This window comes from Phyllostomus discolor, chromosome 12 (assembly GCF_004126475.2).
Source record: "Phyllostomus discolor isolate MPI-MPIP mPhyDis1 chromosome 12, mPhyDis1.pri.v3, whole genome shotgun sequence".
In the NCBI taxonomy this organism is placed as follows: Eukaryota; Metazoa; Chordata; class Mammalia; order Chiroptera; family Phyllostomidae; genus Phyllostomus; species Phyllostomus discolor.
Window position 1 is genome coordinate 75,797,993 of NC_040914.2, and position 19,432 is coordinate 75,817,424.

Below are 19,432 nucleotides of genomic sequence, written 5' to 3' on the forward strand. Positions count from 1 at the left end.
GCCGGAGTGGAGATCACGCTTTACTCCCAAAGGGTGACCACTCCCGGAGTGGGGGGCTACCTGTTGTCCAGGGCGCAGAGGAGAAATGGGATTGGGGTACCTTTACTCCAGGATATGTGCGTGTGACCAGACTTTCTTTTAATATACCGGGTTGGGGGGGGGCATGTTTTCTGAGACTAGAGCCTCCTCCCCCTCCCTTCCTTCCACATATGGAGTCAAACTGTTTGTAAGGAAAAGGACGGGTTGTCATAGGGAAAACCACCTGTGGTCTGCCAAGAGCCTTTCCAGTCAAGCCCTGGGCAGGCGTCGCAGATTGGAGCCAGGAGGGAGGGGCGAGGAGCGTGGTTGAGGAACGGGAACCTTACCGGCGCCCCCCCGCCCCACGCCCCACCAGCGCCCCGGGCCTGCTCCGCCGGTTTTTACTGGCGGCTCCCAGTAGGGGTAGAGAGTACCTGGGTGCTGGGCGCCTTCCCATTACGCAGTTCCTGTCCCTTTAAATCCAAGTCCCGGGAAAAGGGGGGGTTGGGGTGCACTAGCTGGACCCCTAATTCCAGGCGGGCCCGGGCAATGAGGGGAAGCTGGGCGGGAAGTAACGCAGGGTAGGGATGAGGGTGGAGCGCTTGGGGTCCTGTCGGCGCCCCAGCCCTACTCCAAGTGGGGCAGCGCCCCCCTCCAGGCCGCGGGCGCGTCAGAAGCAGGGGGCCGGTGCGGGGGCTCGAGGGCGGGCGGGGTGCGGCGCGGGGGCGCGCAGACTAGATGCGGAGGCGCGCCGCGCAGGCCGGAGCGCGCAGGCCGGGCTCAAAAAGCACGCCGTCGTAGCTGCTGTTGCCGCCGCCGCCGCTGCCCGACCCGCCGCATTGCTGCTGCCGCCGCCGCCCCGGCCCGGCCCGTGGCCCCCAATATGGTGCAGCCGCCCGCGCCGCCGCCCGTGCCGCCGCCCGCGGGCCCCGCCGCCGCCCTCGGGCGCCCGCAGCGCGGCAGCCGCAGGTGGGGCGCTGAGCCCCGAGCCTGAGCCGCGGTCCCCGCGCCGGCCTGCGTGGCCAGCCCCGCGGGCTCGCCTCTGAGGGGCACTTCGAGCTGAGGTGGAGCCGTTTGCACCAGCTCTGCTGCTCCTGCCCCCTCCCTCCCCCTCCCCTCCCCTCCCCCTCCCTCCTCCCCTCCGGTCCTGTCTCCAGCGGGAGCGCGAGACGCTGGTCAGGCTCCGCGGCGCAGCTCGAAAATGAATAATCGCCCCCGATTGACTTAAATTCCACCGAAGCCGGCGCCTCGGCCGCCCGCCACTCGGGATCTGCTCGCTGTTTTTTGCTTTCTCCATTCTTTCTTAAAAAAAAAAAATAGCAAAACAAAACCAGCCAGCCAACCAAGAATCCGGTTTGTTGATAGCCTTATTTTTTTTTTCACCGTTTGCGGGATTTGCAAACCGAGTTACATGCATGTCCAGTGGGGGTAGGTTTAATTTTGACGATGGAGGGTCCTACTGTGGAGGCTGGGAGGACGGCAAGGCGCACGGCCATGGCGTCTGCACCGGCCCCAAGGGCCAGGGCGAATACACCGGTTCGTGGAGCCACGGCTTCGAGGTACTGGGCGTCTACACCTGGCCCAGCGGCAACACGTACCAGGGCACTTGGGCGCAGGGCAAGCGCCACGGCATCGGCCTGGAGAGCAAGGGGAAGTGGGTGTACAAGGGCGAGTGGACGCACGGATTTAAGGGGCGCTACGGGGTGCGGGAGTGCACGGGCAACGGGGCCAAGTACGAAGGGACCTGGAGCAACGGGCTGCAGGACGGCTACGGCACAGAGACCTACTCGGATGGAGGTAGGTGCGCCGGTGCGGGCGGGCCGGGGGCTGGGCGGAGGAGGGACCTTCTCTTGCCTCTTCTGTTTATCTCTGGGGAAGTTGAGCTTCTCCCTCCAGTGGGGCCCTGGGCACCTGGGCATTTCCCGGGGTTCCCTGGAGGCCCGGCTGCCCTGGCTACAGGTTGCCCCACTGCTTGGTGGGGGATAGCACCCCTGTGCCAGCTGAATGGTGTTGGGGGCTTTCCAGGAGCAGAGCCAGGCCCTGGAGCTGCGGAGCTGAGCACTGTCTATGCATCACCAAGAGCAGGCCAGAGACTTAGGGAAAGGCCAGACTGGGCCCAGGGCCTCCTCTAGGACCCACTGAGGGCAGCCAGGGGCTAGAAGAGGCCCCCTTCCGCTTGTTGACAACTGAGAGCTCCCTTGGTGTGGGCCTCCAGGACTCAGGCCCCAGCTTTGTTTCTTGTTTTCCTGCGGTGCCAAAGGGCCTCACACAGACCTGATCAACCCAAGCCAAAGGAAAGGGAGCGATTAGGAAAGATAGAGGCGGGGGGCACGAATCCAAACCAACACAATGCAATAAACTTCTAGGTGGTTGGACATGGGCTAGTGCTGTCAGAGCAGGCTGCTAAAGGGAGAGAGGGAGGGAGGCCCATCTGTTTAGCAAGAGCCCAGGAATCTCACCGTTCAGTGGCTGAATCATTTTCCCCATTAGTTCAGGGAATGGTCTGTGCCTTCATTCTAAGATGCCACCACATTCAGGGCTGAGCTGGTGCAGGAAGTCAGGGAGCTGTCCACCAGCTGCCTACCACCACTGTAAGATTTCTGTGCAGGGAGCTTTGTTGGCCTTGCAGCCAGCTTACCCCTGTCCCAGGCACGCTAGTATCCACGCCTTGGTGCAGCGGAGAGGCATGGAGCATTTACTGTTCCTGGAAGCCAGACCCCAAGCAAGCCTGCTCTCTCGTGCAACCCCCCACCCCAGCCCCCAATCTGGGAGTTCATTCTTAGAAGCGGTTGTAATTTTTGAAGCATGCAGTGGGACACAGCAGTGACTTGTATGCTTCTGGTGGGCACAGAAATATAAGTGTATGTGTGGTCTTCTCCCTGCCTGCTCGTGGCCTCCAAGTCGCATGAAGCAAGTGCTAAACACCTGCTCCCCGGCCACATCCAGGAGTGACAGAGGGCTGGAGAGTAATTATTATTTTGGCTTATGCAACTGAGAGGCAGGGTTCATTATTCCTCAAAGGGGAGGAGGCGTGGGGGCAGTTAATTATATAATGCTCCTGCTTGTCATCGCCCTGCCCAGCCCTGGTCCCAGGTGGCCTCTCCTGTGCTGTTGTTGTTTTCCCTGATCAGGTTGGTGAGTTCCCTGACCCTGGGCCATGGGGGCCAGGTGAGCAGCCTGACCTGCCGGGTTCCAGGTCGTGGGTGTGTGTGCGTGTGCATGCACCCATGTGCAGGCACAGCGAGGCCCGGGCAGCAGGTGTGGGTGGCTGAGGTGGGCGGTCGAGCAGCCTGGCGCTCCCAGCTGGGCGCTTTGGGAGCCCAGGAGCAGTTGTCACCCCGGGGCTTTGGCCAGGCTGCTCTGCAGATCTGTCCCTCCAGAGGTGCTCCCAGCTGTGCCTGAGCCAGGAGAGTGACTTCGTAGTCCTGCGCAGGGGGCTGCATGCGGGAACATGTGGAGGAAAGGAGTCAAGAACACCCCAGAATATCCGAGGGTGAGGTCTAACACCCCCGGCTGCCTGCCTCCCTGGACATCTTCAGTGTCCTATGGAATTCTGTCCTTCATTCAACAAATATCTACAGAGTGCCTGCCATGAGCAGTTGCTCTGGACTCTGGGAAAATAGCAGTGAGCAAAGCAGACACATCTTTGCCCTCATGGAGCTTCCATTTGAGAAGGAGGGTGACAGTCGCTTTGTGATTGCTGGGGGAAGAGGGGGTCTGATCTTGTGTCTGGCCGTGAGTTTAGGGTCTGACATGTTGCTGTGAGAGATGCTTCTTTTATTGGTTTTACGACCCTGGGTCTCTGTCCCGCATCCAACCAGCTAAGCAATGGTCAGCTCCCTAGAGCACTTCCCCTCTGCATCTTCTTGCTTGAGTGTCATGTGGTGGAGGGGGTCATGTCTACTTCACAGGTGTGGGTAGTGAGGCCCAGGAGCCAGGTGCCCCACCTCTGTGGCAGAGTTGAGGGTTTGAAGCCCAATCTGTCCTCACCACACCACCTGTATGCCAGCGGAGGCGGGTGCACAGATGCAGGGCACCAGGGCCAGCTGCTCTCTTTTGGTTTGTGACATGGCATGACAGAAAATCGAATTGACCCTTCTGGCCTGGGATGGTCAAGCCCAGACATCGGGGACCACTTTGCCGGAACACGGCCCCCACTTCTTGTTGGGAAGGAGGTGACGATGGAGAGTGTGCCTTTGAGCAGTCCATCCAGTGAGCAGAGCTGAAGTGGGTTGTAGGCTGCTGGAACAAAACGGTGAATCTCCACACTTTCTCCCCAGTCGGCTGGTGGGCTGTGATGAGGCTTCCTTCGGAGAGGGCAGAGCCTTTAATGAGTTAAAGGTCTAGTTCAACTTTTCCTGTGCACCAGAAATGGGAGTATTGGGCAGGCCTCAGCAAAGCTCCCGAACTTCAGCCCAGCTCCCAGTGCTGACTTGGGAAAACAGTGATATTCATGAATAATGCACAGATAGCAAATGTATTCCACATTTAGCTAGAATTGGTATGGAATCCATTTCAACTGGGGACACTTCCGCCAACTCCTGCTCTTTCGGGTTCATCCTCCCATGAGCGCAAGTCAGGTATTGCTCAGTGAAGTGAGCTAAGTGGCTTCCTCGGTCTGTTGGTGGCTCCACGGAGATGGTGAGGCGGGGGGTGTGGGGTAGTCGAGCACGTGCTGTCGAGTTTACAGCTGCTTTGCTTGAATCCCAGCTGTGCTTTTGCTCTGTGACCTTGGGCAAGTTATTTAACTTCTCTGAGCTTCTGTTTCTTCGCCTGTCCAAAGGGCTTATAGTAATTCCTGTAAATAGGTGGGGATTAATTGAGGTGGTGGATGTGGCTATACCAGTAAGCATTCACTATTATTTACAACTGCTTTCTTGTTACAGTTCACGTGCAGGGTATGCCACATGTACTGATTATGTTTTAGAGCCAGTAGCCAGACATGACAATGACGATTTTGAAAAGGATAATAAAGGGCAACATTAAACACTTCCTGTGTGCAGGGCACGGGCAAGTGTTTGCGTGAATGATACCACTGGATCCCTATTCCGTTCCAGGATTATTCCTCCCATGTCCCACAGTGGGAAGTGAAGGCTCAGAGAAGGCAGATGAGCACTGGGCCACGCCCAGATGCACTCTCAGGATGGCGATTCCAGAGCCTGCGCTTCTGTGCAGAACACCCCTTTCTAAACCGCCTGGTTCAAAACTACCTCCTTGTTCGCCCCTCTTCCTCCACACCCATCCCTCTCTTCTGGGTGCAGCAGCCCGGGGTTGTAGACAAGGGCACATTCACAGACACACGCACTCAGACGCCCCCACTTGGATCCCACCAGTCACACTGCCTCTTCTCCACTTGCTGGACTCCCGCGCTAAGCTGCACAGGTAAATATTTCCTCCTGGGTGCCGTGTGCATAGGACCCCTGGGACCAAAAGTTAGCCCCAGCAAATAAACCCTCCCACAGGCTGAGAGATATGAGTCATCTCACACACCCGGCCTCTCCCCCTCATACACAGATTCCGTTCACCCGCCCAGATCCCTCCACCCACACAAATCACACACGCCCACAGTCGAAATTCAGATCCCCTCGCCCCGCGCCTGCGCACACAGGCGCACAATACACCTGTCAACCAGAGACGTGTTCCATCCTGTCCCCAAAACATAGCCACGTGCACCCTCCCAGCTTTGTTCTCTGGCCACGTACTCCAATCCCCACTGATTCCTGCTCCTGAGACGCAGCCATGCCCGGGAGGGAGAGTGCCAGCCCTAGAGGAGGGCTCAGATTACAGATGGAACAGAATGCTGCGTTTCCACTTTAAACGCACGTTTATGCAGCCAGCGCCCCTTGGAAGGGGGGAAACCCTTCATCCAAACAAAATAAACAGCCGTTGAGCATATTTTTAGTACTTTGCCATGGTTATGTGAAAGGAAATTTTTGAATCCAAATGTCCAGGTTAGGAGGAAGCGGGCCCATCCACATATTACGCCCACCGGAACTCCTTCTAGAAATAATAAAAAAAAAAATCGAGCACTCAGCTATGGGAGATAAAAGCATCTCCTCAGAAATTTCTCTTTCAGCCACTTTGGGGAGGGAGAAGGCTCCATGAGGTGAAAGGAGAAGGAAAAGGCAAATAACTAGTTCTTTGTTGCCAATAATAGCTGAGGAAGAAGTGTTACTGAAGACTCCCTCACCCAGCACAGCCCTGGAGCGATTTGACGGGCTTTATATTAAGAAGCCTAACAGGGCTGGTGAGGAAGTGAGGATCAGCACCCTCCAAAAATAGCCACTCCACCCAGGGTTAGTGAGTAGCCCCCAGCTGACGTGAACAGTTAATGCAGCTAACCTGAGGAAAGGGGCATGAGGCTGGAGAGAAGAAGACCCCGGAAAAACAAAGGGTGGCAATGGTTTTAGAGGGAGGGCCAGGAACCTCTGCTATTTTTCTTCAAGACTCCTTTCCTTCCTCAGTTTCCTCCAGGCCTCTGCTACAGTAAAGGGAACTAGCTACCAAGTCTGAGCTGGCAATTTTGCATATAAAACTGATCGTGTCCTTAAATGACAAGATACTTAGAGTTGTGAGCACTACAAAGAGAGTGGTGATTGTTTTAATTTTCCACAATGGTCCCCCCCTTCTTGGATCAGCCGCTCCCCCCATTTGTAGTTTTCTGGTTTGTGAGAGGCCACATGGCAGATGAAGGGGGCTCTGAGGGGTTCTGGGGGTTCTGGCATTGCCACAAACGGCTGTGTGGTTTAGACCACGGGGCTGGCTCCCTTGGGTCCACTTGTCTTCCTTTAGGAGAGAGAGGAGTGTCTTCAGCACCTTGGAGAGCGCCCCACAAATCCTGCCTGGGAGGCTGGCTCTGCTCTACTTCTTGGCAGGCGGTCTCTTCCAGCCAAACCACGTCTCCTGGCCAGTGACCGCCTGGCTCTGGCCCCTCCTGCACACTTGGCTATCAGAAGTCTGCCTGCTCTCGTTCTGTCAGTGTGTGGGTTCCTTACTCCAAGAAACACCACCCCTGCGGGTGTGTGCCTGTTTTTCACCCCAATCCTGTCAGTCTTCTCTAAAAAAGTTGAGTGCCTTCCTGGTGTTCCCTGCTGAATTGGGAGAGCCTCTCCCAGCTGGTGTAGGTGGGTTTGGGGTGGGGTCCTTCAGGAAGACTTGTAGAAGTTGCTCTGAAGTCTGGGGTTTACTTTTCCATTATGTTGTATGTGCTCAGTTTCCACAGAGCATGTGGGGGCTGTAAGTGCACAACCAAAGCAGGCAAAGGGGTGATCTTGTCTGTAGCAGCAATGAAAAACTATTTTACCTTTATTCTCTTTAAACTGGCATCAATGGGTTAGTCATATAGACCAGCCCTGCCTGATCCAGTGGCTGGCCTCATGTGACTATTGGAATTTAAATTTAAATGAGTTAAAATGAAACAAAATGTATAAATTTAGTGCCTCAGCCATGCTGGTCACATCTCAGATGCTCAGTAGCCACATGTGAGTAGCGATGATACCATGTTGGACAGTGCTGGTGGAATGCAAGTACGCTTTTTGCAGGAAGGGATCTGCTGTCTCTGCCGGTCACCGCTGTGTGTCCAGGGACTAAAACAGTGCCAGCGTCTAGTGGCCCTCAGTAAACATCTGTGGAATGAATGAACTGGGAAATGTAGTAGCATTTGATAATTTCATCCACTGCCATTGTTTCATATACCCACCTCACTGCAAGGACTTAGGACTACACGTAGACATTAAAGGGAAAATGTAAAACTTTCTTTAAAGCATTACTGCTTTAAGTACTTGATCAGTTTTGTTTTGTTTTGTTATTGGCTCTGTCATTGGTCGTAAGAGTCTCTGCCAGCATTTTACCTGAGTAAGATGGATGGTGTTGAATACAATGAGTAATAGAGTAATAATAGTCTGATGGTGGAAACCAGTTGTGATCAGGAGGCATTTTTGGAGCACTATTTAAAGAGCAGCATTCATTGCAAAGTGCTAGCAAAGATGAGCAGAAAATGCCCTTTCATCTACTCTCTTGCTGTCTCTTTATTGCTACCTTTTCTTTGGCTTCATTCATTCAGTCATTGAGCAGATCTTACTGAGTTCCTACTATATTCAAGGCACAAACACAGAAAAGCTCAGCTCCACCTTCAGCGAGTTACCCTGGAGATGTTTGTGCCAGAGCACTGACTCTGTGTCTCGGTCCGTTCAGACAGCACAGGCTGGGGCTTATCAACATCAGACATTCATTTCTCACGAGGCTGGAAGTTTAAGGCCAAAGTGCCCACAGATTTGGTGTTTGGTGAAGGCCCTCTTCCGGGTTACAAACTGCCAACTGCTCTGTGTCCTCACACGGTGGGAGGGACAAAGGAGCTTTCTAGGGTCTCTTTCATGAGGGCACTAACTCCGTTTATGGGGGTTCCACCTTTGTGAACCCTGAGGGTCTTTGCTTATTTTTCAGCCTAATCCTATCAGTCTTTTCTAAAAAAGTGGAGTGCCTTCCTAATACTGACACATTGGGAGTTTGGATTTCAAGATGTGAATTTTGGGGACACAGATTCACTCTGTAGCACTACGTATGTGGTACATAGTTTGCAGTAGTATAGGCTACTGGGGAAAACAAACAAATAAAAAATAAAATATAAGAAAAAGAATGACATGACTTCTACCAAAAAGAATATGCAGTCTGGATGCAAAACTAAAATATGTGAAATAATTAGGGGTTTCTCTTGCCAGACTTTGGGGGCCCTGCATGGCACTACCGCAGGTGAGAGTTCTGAAACCAGAGGGGAGTGTGTGCATCCTTGAGTGAGCAGCACGGGTACCCAGGGAGCGCACACCTGGGTTGAATCTGGGAGGGCGGGCAGGGCAGCTGTTGCTCCAAGACTGAAGTTGCTGACCTTGGAGAAGGCTTGTCCTCTCAGCCTCAGTGTTCTCACTTCTATGATGGAATCATAACACTTTTCTCCTCTCAACATATGCCATCTCCTGCCTTCCCAGGGATATCACAGGTGTTAGGGGCCCACAGGGGTCCCCTGGTGCTTTGGAGGTCCCCCTCCAAGATTCAAGGGTCAGTTTGCGCAGCTGGAGGAGCACAGGACTTAGGCAGAGTGTTGGTTTGCCACCGCCTGTCACTCTAGGCCAGTGCTCCACAAGTTTGAGTGTGTATCAGGCTCACTTGGAAGGCAGGCAAAATAGATTGCTTACCCCACCCCTGAGATTTTTCCCTGGAATTATCATTTCTTACAAGTTTCAGTGGATGCTGAGGCTGCTGGTCTGAGGCCCACCTTTAGAAGCATGGCTCTAGGCTAGTACCTATTAACTCCTGGCACAGTAGAATCACCAAAGATGGTTCCCTGGGAGACAGTTACAAATGCAGATTCTCAGGCCCCAATGCAGACCTCCAGGGCAAGAGTCTGCACTTTGGGGAGATGCCCAGGAGGTTCAAGTGTGGGGAGCACCACTCTAGCCCAGCAGTTCCAATCTTGGCTGTGCATGAAGTCATCTGGGTGCTTTGAAAAACACTGATGCCCGGGCTATGTGAGGTGGTCTGTATGTAGACTGGCACTGGGGGTGTTTTGTAAACTGCCAAGGTGGTCTAATGTGCAGCTCAGGTTGAGGACCTCCCTTCCAGAGCATCCTCAGTTGCTCATCGGAATCACGGGGATGCATCTGGGGTTCCATCCTACACCACTCCAGCAGGATCTTGAAGGGGGGCATCCGCCCTGTGTTTGTGACAATGGCAGCCAGGGCCAGGAGTTGCCTGCTCTAGACAGAGATTTGAGAACTCTGGGTCAAGTGGCTTATGAAATTAATGTTGTGCTTCAATTAAAAAACTGAAATAGACTAGAGAGCTTCCAAGCACAACAGCTGCATTACAGTAAGGAAAAGCACTGTCCTATTTCTGCCTCTGCCACCATGTGGCCTTCTCTGTGTCTGTGCCTTCTCTTCTTCCTGTCTTAGCAGGACACTTGTCATTGGATTTAGGGCCCAGCCAAAACCCAGGATGAACTCATCTCGAGATCTTTAACTTCACTGCATCTGCAAAGGGCAAATTAAGAGGTACCAGGGGTTAGGGTGCAGATGTATCTTTTTTGTGGGGGAGTCACTATTCAACTCACTGCAGTGTCTCACAGATTTTACTTTGAAAGTGCTCCAAAATGTGAGATGCCCCGTCCTGCGGAGCTCTCCCGGCTACTGTGGATGAGAAATAAGTCATCCTGGACACAATCTGTTGTTCTGGCAGGGAAGGGGGTGGCGATTCCTTCTAGTGGAGAATGCCCCAAGCCCTTCTCCAAAATGGCTTTTATTGGGATCAGTATGCACAGGGGTATACAGTATGCATGCATAGCTCATCAATCAATGTCTACAGGCCACAATTACAGAAAACAATTGAGAAAATACAGAGATCTGCCTCAGGTCGGCAGCTGTTAGACGTGCTGATGCCAGAGGTGTTAAGGTGTGGTTCATGAGATTAGGAGTTCACTCCCTTAAATTTTGAACTTAAACATCTGGTTTATATCAATAGGGCTATACAAAGCAAAGCAAGCCTCAAGGGGTACAATGCATTCTTTAGGCCTGATCTCCCACGGGAAACTTCTGCGCTAGTATCAGGTCATGCCTGCTTCCTGCATCCCTGGCGTTCTGGTGGAGACTCACGGGCCTCCTTCAAGGCCCTCCCTCAAGGGACTACAGTTTCTGATACCACACAAAGTAGTCCCCATCACCAAAACACGTAAGTGAAACCCAGAATCACAAAGCCAGGGAGAGCCCTGTGAAAGAATTTTAAATGTCCACTTTGTTCTGAGTGCAGCACTTTACCATACATGGTATTTCTTTTATTCTTTAAAACAGTGCTTTGAGATGAGCCATGTGCTCCCATTTAAGAGATGAGAAAAATGAGACTCATGGAGTTATGTGGCTTGATGAGGACATACGTGCATAGCAGGGCTCGGCTGGCCCCAGAATCGTCTCCAGCACCCAGCCATGGAGCAGTTATTCCAGCCACTTTCTTAATTGACAGATGAGGAAGCTGAGAGGCCTGGAGAAGAGCCCAGGGCCTCACAGTGCAGGACAGGCAGGGAAGGCTGATGCCATGCTCTTCTAAACCTGGCCTTTGGTGGGCCTTCCCCAGCCAGCCATAAACTTGTGTGTTCTTCCAGGCCCCTCTGAGAGTGTGATGAAGCTGTGGGCCCCCTCCCAGGACACAAGCATGTCCTGCACACATGTGATGTTTTGTGGACACTTACTGGGTTCACAGACTCTCTGGGACTTATCCATGGGCCCCAGGATGAGAGCGCCCTTCCATTCTCCACAGGCACTTAAATGTGCAGAGATGGATCTCAGCAGCACAGCAAGTGGGAGAAGGGAGGAGGGCAGAGCCAGCAGACTCCTGCAGGCCTGTGGGTCCAAAGCAAAGGCCAGGGGCAGGCAGAGTGGGAGATGTGGGAACAGGGACTCAGCAATGTGTGCTCACCAGTCTGAATAGCCCAGGCCGGGCCTCTGGACAAGCTCCTCAGAAGAGAGCTTAGGAGTTTATGGCACGGTCACACACCTGACGCAGGGGGCCCTAAGGACACACTTTGAGAAGCACCTGTGTCCCTCTCAGTCAGTCCATGTGTCAGGGATGAGGACCACTATAAACGATATGAGGCATTTCTAGGTATAGGGGTAACAGTCTGACTGTAGGGAGGCCCAAGAAGGCTTTTCAGTGGGGAAGGTTTCAGGAATTAAGGGAGTTAAGAGGCTCCTCCCAGTATTACGTGGGAGTGGGGAGAAGGGTGCTACCTGGTAAGCAGGTATCACACCCTCACCTTACTTGGAGGCTAGTTGTAAAAGCAAAGCCAAGGGGCCATGAGCTTGTACCCCCCTGCCAGCCTGGAGACTGTCCAGCTAACTGTTGTGCGTAACCTTTCTGTGGCCCTGCCCCTGGGCATTTGTTGAGTTCACATGCCTAGTTGCTTGTGGGTAGCTTGGGGACAGGGGGAGCAATAGTCGAAATGCACTTTGGTGAGGGTGGTGTGGAGTAAAGGTGGGTTTGCCAGTTGTGGGGCATCCCTCCTCTGCCCTCTGCAGTGCCACTGGGCCCTCTGGTATTGAGCGTGCTCCTGTGTCCTATGATTAGTGGCTTCTGTGGCTGTCTCCTCCTCTTGGACGGAAAGCTCCTAGAGGGCAGGGACCTGGTCTGCAGGGCTGCTCCCTGTGGCCCTAGTGTGGCCACAGCACCTGTAGCAGGGGAGGTGGGTAGCTCTGGAAGTCAAGGTTGGACAGTGAATGATGTATGCGAATCAATGTAGATCCGGAGGATATGCATCATGGGGAGCATGGAAGAAAGAGTGTGCAGGGAGGGAGAACAGCATGTGCAAAGGCTCCAAGGCCAGAACAAGCTTGGCTTGTTCCAGGGACCAAAGGAAGAGGCATGTGGCCACAGCAGGCTGAGGGGGAGAGTGTCAGAGGGTCTGAGCACAGAGACCTTCCATGGGAGGGACTTTGGATTTTTCGGGAGGCCAGGGAAGGGCACTGAACAATTTGAGCAGGGCAGCAAACACTGTCTGGTGTTTGTGTTTTTCTAATTAAGTCTTTTTATTTTGAGATGATTATAGATTCACATGCAGGTGTGAGAAATAATAGAGTGAGATCCCCTGGGTATTATACTTAGCTTCTTCCAGTGGTAACATCTTTGAAAAACCTCTAGTTCAATGTCACAGCCAGAGTGTTGATACATTGGTATAGTCACACACAAAATATTCCATTACCACAAGACTCCCCCACTCATCCTCTCATAGCCATGTCTGCCACCCTCTCGACCCTGTATCTCCTCCCCCTGGGCACCCCTGGCCTGCTCTCCATTTCAAGAATGTTCTGTAAATGGCATCATATGGTATCTAATCTTTGGGGTTGGCTTTTTTCACTCACTCCATTTCTTTGGAGATTCGTGCAGGTCATTACTGTGTCAATAGTTCGTTCCTTTTCATTGCTGCCTAGTATTCCATGGTGTGGATGGACTGCCATGTGTTTAGGTAGTCCTGGATGAGGAGCATCTGGGGCATTTTTTGTTTGAGGCTATGAGGAATACAGCTGCTACAGACCTCCGTGTAGAGGTTTTTATGTGAGCATAAGCCTTCATTTCTCTGGAATAAATATCCAGGAGTGTACTTGCTGGGCCCTGTGGTCATTGTAGAGTTGATTTTAGGTAATCACCCTGGCTGCTGGGTGGGGAAGGAAATGGGAGTGGGGTAAAGCTGGAAGCTGGGGGGATACCGGGGGAGCAGGTGTCCAGAGGAGAGGGGATGATGGCCTGGATCTGGATAGGGGCAGTGCTTGGGTAGGACCAGAACCCCAAGAGCTAGGAGGTGGGCTGAGCAGGAGGACAGACCCCGGGACTGCCAGCTCCTATCTAAGAGAGAGGCCACCCTGGGGGAGGAGTAGGCGTGGGGGCTAAGAGTCACATGGCAAGCTGCATGTGGCCAGGTGAGGGTGAGGTGAGCGTTGCAAGTCTCGGTCTAAAGGGGTCACCACCCTGCTCCAGTGTGTAGTGACAGAGGAGGCAGCATCGCTGGAGAGGAGGACCAGGAGGCATGGCTGATGTGAGCTGGGTGGTGGGAGGTGCGGTCAGACCAAGGGTGACATTGTACCTGGTAGGAGGTTGGGGGACAGTAAGGGCAGAGATAGGACCGAGGCCCAACACTGGCTTGTCATGGCCGGGTGGCCAGTGTTTTCATCCATTGCGTTACCATGCCCTCAGCTCACTTGGAGGCTGAGTAAGGTGAGGCCGGGTCTGCAGGACAGTGTGCTGCGCGTTTATAGACAAGAAGCCAGGCAGGGCGGGACGCAGTGAGTGGGCGAGTTGGAGTGACTCGCTCAAGTCACTCTCCAGAAGCCTCGGAATCGCATGGTGTAGAATTGAGTTCGGATTCCCATTCCTCCATCAGAAGCCTGCATGAGCTCTTCCTGAGGGTGGGATGTGAGACCAGGTGAGGGTCTCTGAGCGCATGCCTGGCGTACACAGGTGCTCCATACGTAAGCTGTCGCTCCTCCTGCCGCCACTGTGGTGTGGGAACCTCAGAGACACCAGTGGCGGATCAGAGCCCCCGTTCTGCACTCCACAGTTCCCCCCTCTCCTTTGCTGTGTCCCGGAGGCTGTGCCCGATCAAGCCTGTCCCCTGGGAGGAGACAGATGGTGTCACAGTGACATTTTTTTGTATCATCTTTATTGAGATATAATTTATACATCATAAAAGTCACCCTTTAAACTGTGCAATTCAGTGGTTTCTCATATGTTTACAAGATTGTGCAATGGCGCCACACCTAGTCTTAGAACACTTCTGTCACCCGGAAAAGAAACCCCGAGTGCGCTACGTAGCCCCTCCCCATCGCGGTCAGCTCCCCTGACCCCTGATAACCACCCGTTTACTCTCTGTCTCCACGGATCTGCCTGTTCTGGATATTTCACACAAACGGAATCATCGTGTGCAATTTCTTTCACTGAACGTAATGTTCTCAAGGTTTATCCATGTCACATGTACCAGAAGTTTGTTTCTTTTTAAGACTGAATAGTATTTCATTGTGTGAATGGACCATATTCTGTCTATCTGTTCGTCAGTTCATGGACTTCTGGGTTGGTCCTCCTTCAGGCTATCATAAATAGTGCTGTTGAGAACATTCTCGTACACGTGTTTATGTGGATGTGTGTTTTCTATTCTCTTGGGTCGATATCTGCAAATGGAGTTACTGGGTCACGTGCTCCCCCGCCCAAGGAACCATTTTCCAGGCCAGCTGCCCCACTTTCCAGTCCCATCACCAGCGTTCGAGGATTCCAGCGGCTCCGTGTCCTCACCGACTCCTGCTACTGTGTCTTTTTGATCACGTCCGTCCTAGTGGGTGTGCAGTGGTATCTCACTGAGGTTCTGATTACATTTCCCTAATGATGCTGAGCATCTTTTCATCTGCTTATTGGCCATTTGTATGTTTTTGAAGAAATAGTTCTTCAGATCTGTGACTATTTGAAAATTGGGTTATTTCTCTTTTTAGTGTTGACTTGTAAGGTTTTTTAAAAAATATATCCTATTTATTTACTTTTAGAGAAAGGGGAAGGGAGAGAGAAAGAGAGGGAAAGAAACATGGATTGGTTGCCTCTCACACACGCCCAGAGTAGGGGATAGTGCACCAGACTCTAAACCCAGGCATGTGCTCTGACTGGGAATCGAACTGGTGACTTTTTGCTTTGCAAGGTGAGGCCCAACCCACTGAGCCACACCAGTTAGGGTGGGTTTTTTTAATATAATATAGATCCATCCTCCAGTGACTTAGATTCCAGCGCTTGACTTCTGAGCACCCCCTGACAATGGCTTGTTTGCATGCGGCCTCCCCCAGTGAGTGGTGGATTCTTTGACATAAGCTGTGTGGGCACCTTTTTCTTGTCCCTAGAGTGCCTATCATGGTGCCAAGCACACAGTAGGTACTTGCCCGCTGGCCGAGAGGTCAGGTGATCCTGTCCAGTTCTCGCTGCAGAGGCGTTGATGAGCTGCATTCAGGGTCTGCTCTACCAGCAGGGAAAGAACAGCCATGGTGTTTGCAGGGAGGTTGGGACCCACAGGGATATTTATTGAGCACCAACTGTGTACCAGGCAGTGTGCTGGCTCTAGGGGCAGCAGTGACTAGATAGCCACAGGGTTCTGTGGGGGACATGGCTCCTCAAGTTTTAATGCTGATGGGAAGGGGGGCCAGGCCAGGTTAACGGAAAGACTGGATGGGTATCTGGGGCAGCTTAGAAAACCTCTGGGGACATGACTTTCCCATGGGGACCTGAGACTGAGGGCACCACAGATGCTCCTGGAGAAGCATTATTAAGTGCTCAGAACCAGAGGGAGCAAGGCCACCTGGGAACCAGTGTGATTTTGGCTGTGCCAGAGCACCAGGGACTGCCTCCAGGGGTCAGACCCTCCTGGGCGCTGGAGGCCCAGCTTGACCCCTCGGGCCTACACAGAATCAACTCGATTGTCAGGAGCAACAAGACAGGAGGCAAACTCACTGGGGATGAAGGCCCCAGCCCACAGCCTCGCTGGGAATCTCCCTCAGCTCCAGCATCCCACAGACAGAGCGGGGACTTGCCCGCCCTGTGTGGAGGCTGAGTGGCCGCATCCATGGTACAGGGCCTAAGTCGGAGGAAATTGTGTGTGTCCTCAAGAGAATGTGGCAGAACTGTAGTAGAGGTCAAGGTTTACTCGGGCTGGAGGCGACTTTGGTGACAGCGACCATGAGGTGTTCACAGGCACCGTATCCTATTAGCCAGAGACTGAGCAGCAGGAGGAGAAGTAGGAATGTGCCAGCCAGGGGAGGAAATCGGTGGAGAGACAGTGGGAGGGGTCCGGGGAGAGACAGAGATGGAGGAGAGAGACAAATGGGAGGGAGGGAGGGAGGGGAGAAGAGGTGAGGAGAGGGCAGTGGGGGGCAAAGACAGGAAGATGGGGTGGGTTGTGGAGGGGGGGAGCTGGGAGGGGACAGAGGAGAGAGTTGGGGAGAGGGGAGAAGTTGCTGCTCCTGCCGCCAGGGATGCACGGATGCTTCCTCCCCCCGCCCTGTTGGAGCTGCAGCTCTTGCCCACCTGCACTGCAGCAGCCCTGGGCTGAGCGCGGTCAGCATCTCTCCTCTACGTCCTCGTAGCAGCCTCTACAGCCGGGCCCCCTATTGCTCCGAGGAGGAGGCCGTGCTTGTGGTCACATGGACCCAGTATGGAGCAGGGCCCAGTGGGGGCTGAGCACCCAGGCTGTTCCAGTGCCCCTCCCTGCCTCAGTTTCCAGTCCTGCACCTGCCCGTCAGGACTGTGAGGAGCATTAACTAGAAACTGGGTCCCTGGAGTGTGGGGGATTTCAAGGTAACACTCAATAGTGCTGCTTTCTGGACACGCTGGGGTGGGCGGTTGTCTGGGTGCTTCTGAGCTTGTGGGCATCAGAGGGTGGGCGAGCCCTGGTGCCTCTGACCCTCAGGAAGGCAGCAGCACCCCACCCCAGGCCTCCCCACCCCCACAGGAGCCAGAAGGGAGGAATCCTGTGGAAATACCCAGAACACCCTCTGGGGTGCAGGAGCCCTCTGGCCAAGACCCAGGAGCTCATCCGGGGTGAACAGTCAAGTTCAGTCCTTGCTGCAGCGAGGCCGGCCCCTCCCCAGGGGATCGTGGAGAGAGGGTGCTAGAAGAGCCTGGGGTGGGGACTGGGCTGGGGGTTGGTGGTTTGGGGAGGGTCTGAGGGAGCAGGGGTCACTCTCGACAATGTGCTCTTGGAGAGGGGGGCAGTTCTCTGGTGGGGATCCCCTCAGTCTCCTCTGCAGCGAGGAGCAACTCCGATGAAACTGTGACCCCCTCACTGTAGCCGAGAGGGGGGCGTGTTTGCTGCTGGGTGGGTGCCACGGTCACCTGTTTCCTCTCCCTTCATCGAGGTCTCAGGTGACCTTGTCTGTTTATGCCCAACAGGGGTCAGCCCGGGCCCAGTGGGAGTCAGGACAGTGCCCAGGGGCTGAGGGGCCTTTGGGGAAGGAGGTGGGAACACCGAGGCCTCACACCATCAAACCTGCCTCTGCCTCCGTCCCCAAGCCACTGTTCCAGTTTTCTTGGCATTTCCTGCTCCTCTTGGTGGCCCCAAGAACTCTTGGTGATGGCTGAGTGAAGTTTCTGGAATACCAGACATTCTGCTCTCTCCCCTTGGCCTGTGTCTGAGATGATGGAACAGGGGGAGGTGGGTGAGAGCGGGTGCTGCAGATGCTGGCAGCAGGCTCCAGCTGACCTCAGGGTGCTGGGCCCTGGGGGGGGGCAGCAGAGCACAGACACGGCCCCTCCCTCGAGGACCTGTCAGCCTGGGGGCCCGGCCCCTCCTGCCTGTGCAGCCAGGACTGCAGCAGGTGCCTGGAGGGAGTGCTCTGCCCCTGAGCCAGTGGACTGGGGTAGGGTCTGGCCAGGTTCCCTGAGGGACTGGGGGCTGGGACCTGAAGGAGGAGCTAAGTGGCATGGAGGGTAGGGGGACCCCAGAAAGAATCAGGTCTCCAATTCATTTATCAGCCCCACCTGTGGAGCCTCGGTATTCCCCCTGCTCTGGACAGCAGCCTCTTGGGGCATGAAGGACAGTACTGGATGTCCCTTCCTCAGGCCAGCACAAGCTTGGGGTGGCATTTGTGAGGCCACAGAGGCAGGCAGAAACTGTGGGCGCTGTGTGTCCTTGGCCCTGTCCACCCTTCGCTGACCTATCCGGTGTCCGGCAGGGTGGGTGTGAGGCTCATCCTGAGCTCTCCCGCCCTGCTCCGGCTGCGACAGGCCTGGATGTAACACTATCTCAGGGTGTTAGCTGCCACTCTCACAGGACGTGCCATTTCTATTGGTGACAAAATCACAGGATTGCCATACACCACAGTGGTCTGATGCCTGCCTACACCTCAGGTAGAGGTTAGTAGAAAACATAAGGTAAGTTTCTCTCCCCATGACCCCCAGTTGTAGCCATGGACCCCACGAGTCTGCACACCCAAATTGGGGACCCTTGCACCAGTCCTGCCCTTGGGGGCGAATGTCACATCTGAAATCGGACACTCCCCCTCCATGTCCTGCAAGGAGTCCTGAACCCAGCCTTCTCCTCTGCATAGGCCACCGGGGTCCTCTGGCCAGACTTCAGGGGTGCTCTGCAGAGGTTTGGGGCACAGCTTGGAAACACACCCCAGCTATAGGGGCCCCTGGTCAGCTGAGCAAGCTTTCTGAGAAATACTCCTCCTGTGAGAGCCTCCAAGGGGCGTGGGCAAGGAGGGCGTTATGGTTAAACCGAGGTGTTCGGCATTTACTGGAAGCGGAGGGTGGGGAGGGCAGGCATGAGGTCTGTTAGGAGGGGCGGAGACTCTACCCCTGCCCCGGGCAAGGGAAGGCTGGCGTGGCCTCGCCCAGGCCCGCTCTTTGCACGGATTGCAGAGAGGGAGGGGTCTACTAACCCACAGCTTTATTTTTAATAGCTTTATGGAGGTATGGTTCATACCTCATACAATTCACCCAGTTAAAGTGTATAGTTTAACGACTCCCAGCGTATGCACGGTTGATTTTAGAACATTCGCGTCACCTGAGAAAGAAACCCCATAGGAGCTGGCGTTTCCCTCTCCCCTCCCCCAGCCCCGACACCCACTGGTCTGTCTCTGTCTCTGTGGATTTGCCTACTCTGGACATTTCGTATAAATGGCTTTGTGTGATACGTAACTGTTTGCGACTGGCTTCTTTCATTCACTGTGATGCTTTTGAGGCTCACCCACATGTATGTCAGTGCCCACCTTTTGGCTCTCATGGTAGCGCTGGTGTGAACACCCGTGTACGTGTGTTTGAGCGCGCGCTTTCACAGCTCTTGGGCCGGCACCTAGGAGTGCACTCGCTGGGTCATGTGGTCACTCCGGGTTTAATTGTTTGAGGAGCAGCC

The 19,432-nt window shown here is 54.2% G+C and overlaps 1 protein-coding gene across 1 annotated transcript in view; it reads left to right on the forward strand.

Moving 5' to 3' along the window:
- The first annotated feature begins 871 nt into the window (after positions 1-871).
- The window catches only part of JPH3 (junctophilin 3), a 95,102-nt gene continuing 76,541 nt past the window's right edge, over positions 872-19,432 (forward strand). The window contains exon 1 of the mRNA XM_028501857.2: positions 872-1,815. Within this exon, the coding sequence (XP_028357658.1) occupies positions 1,434-1,815 (382 nt within the window). The 5' untranslated portion in view covers positions 872-1,433. The remainder of the gene's footprint in view (positions 1,816-19,432) is intronic.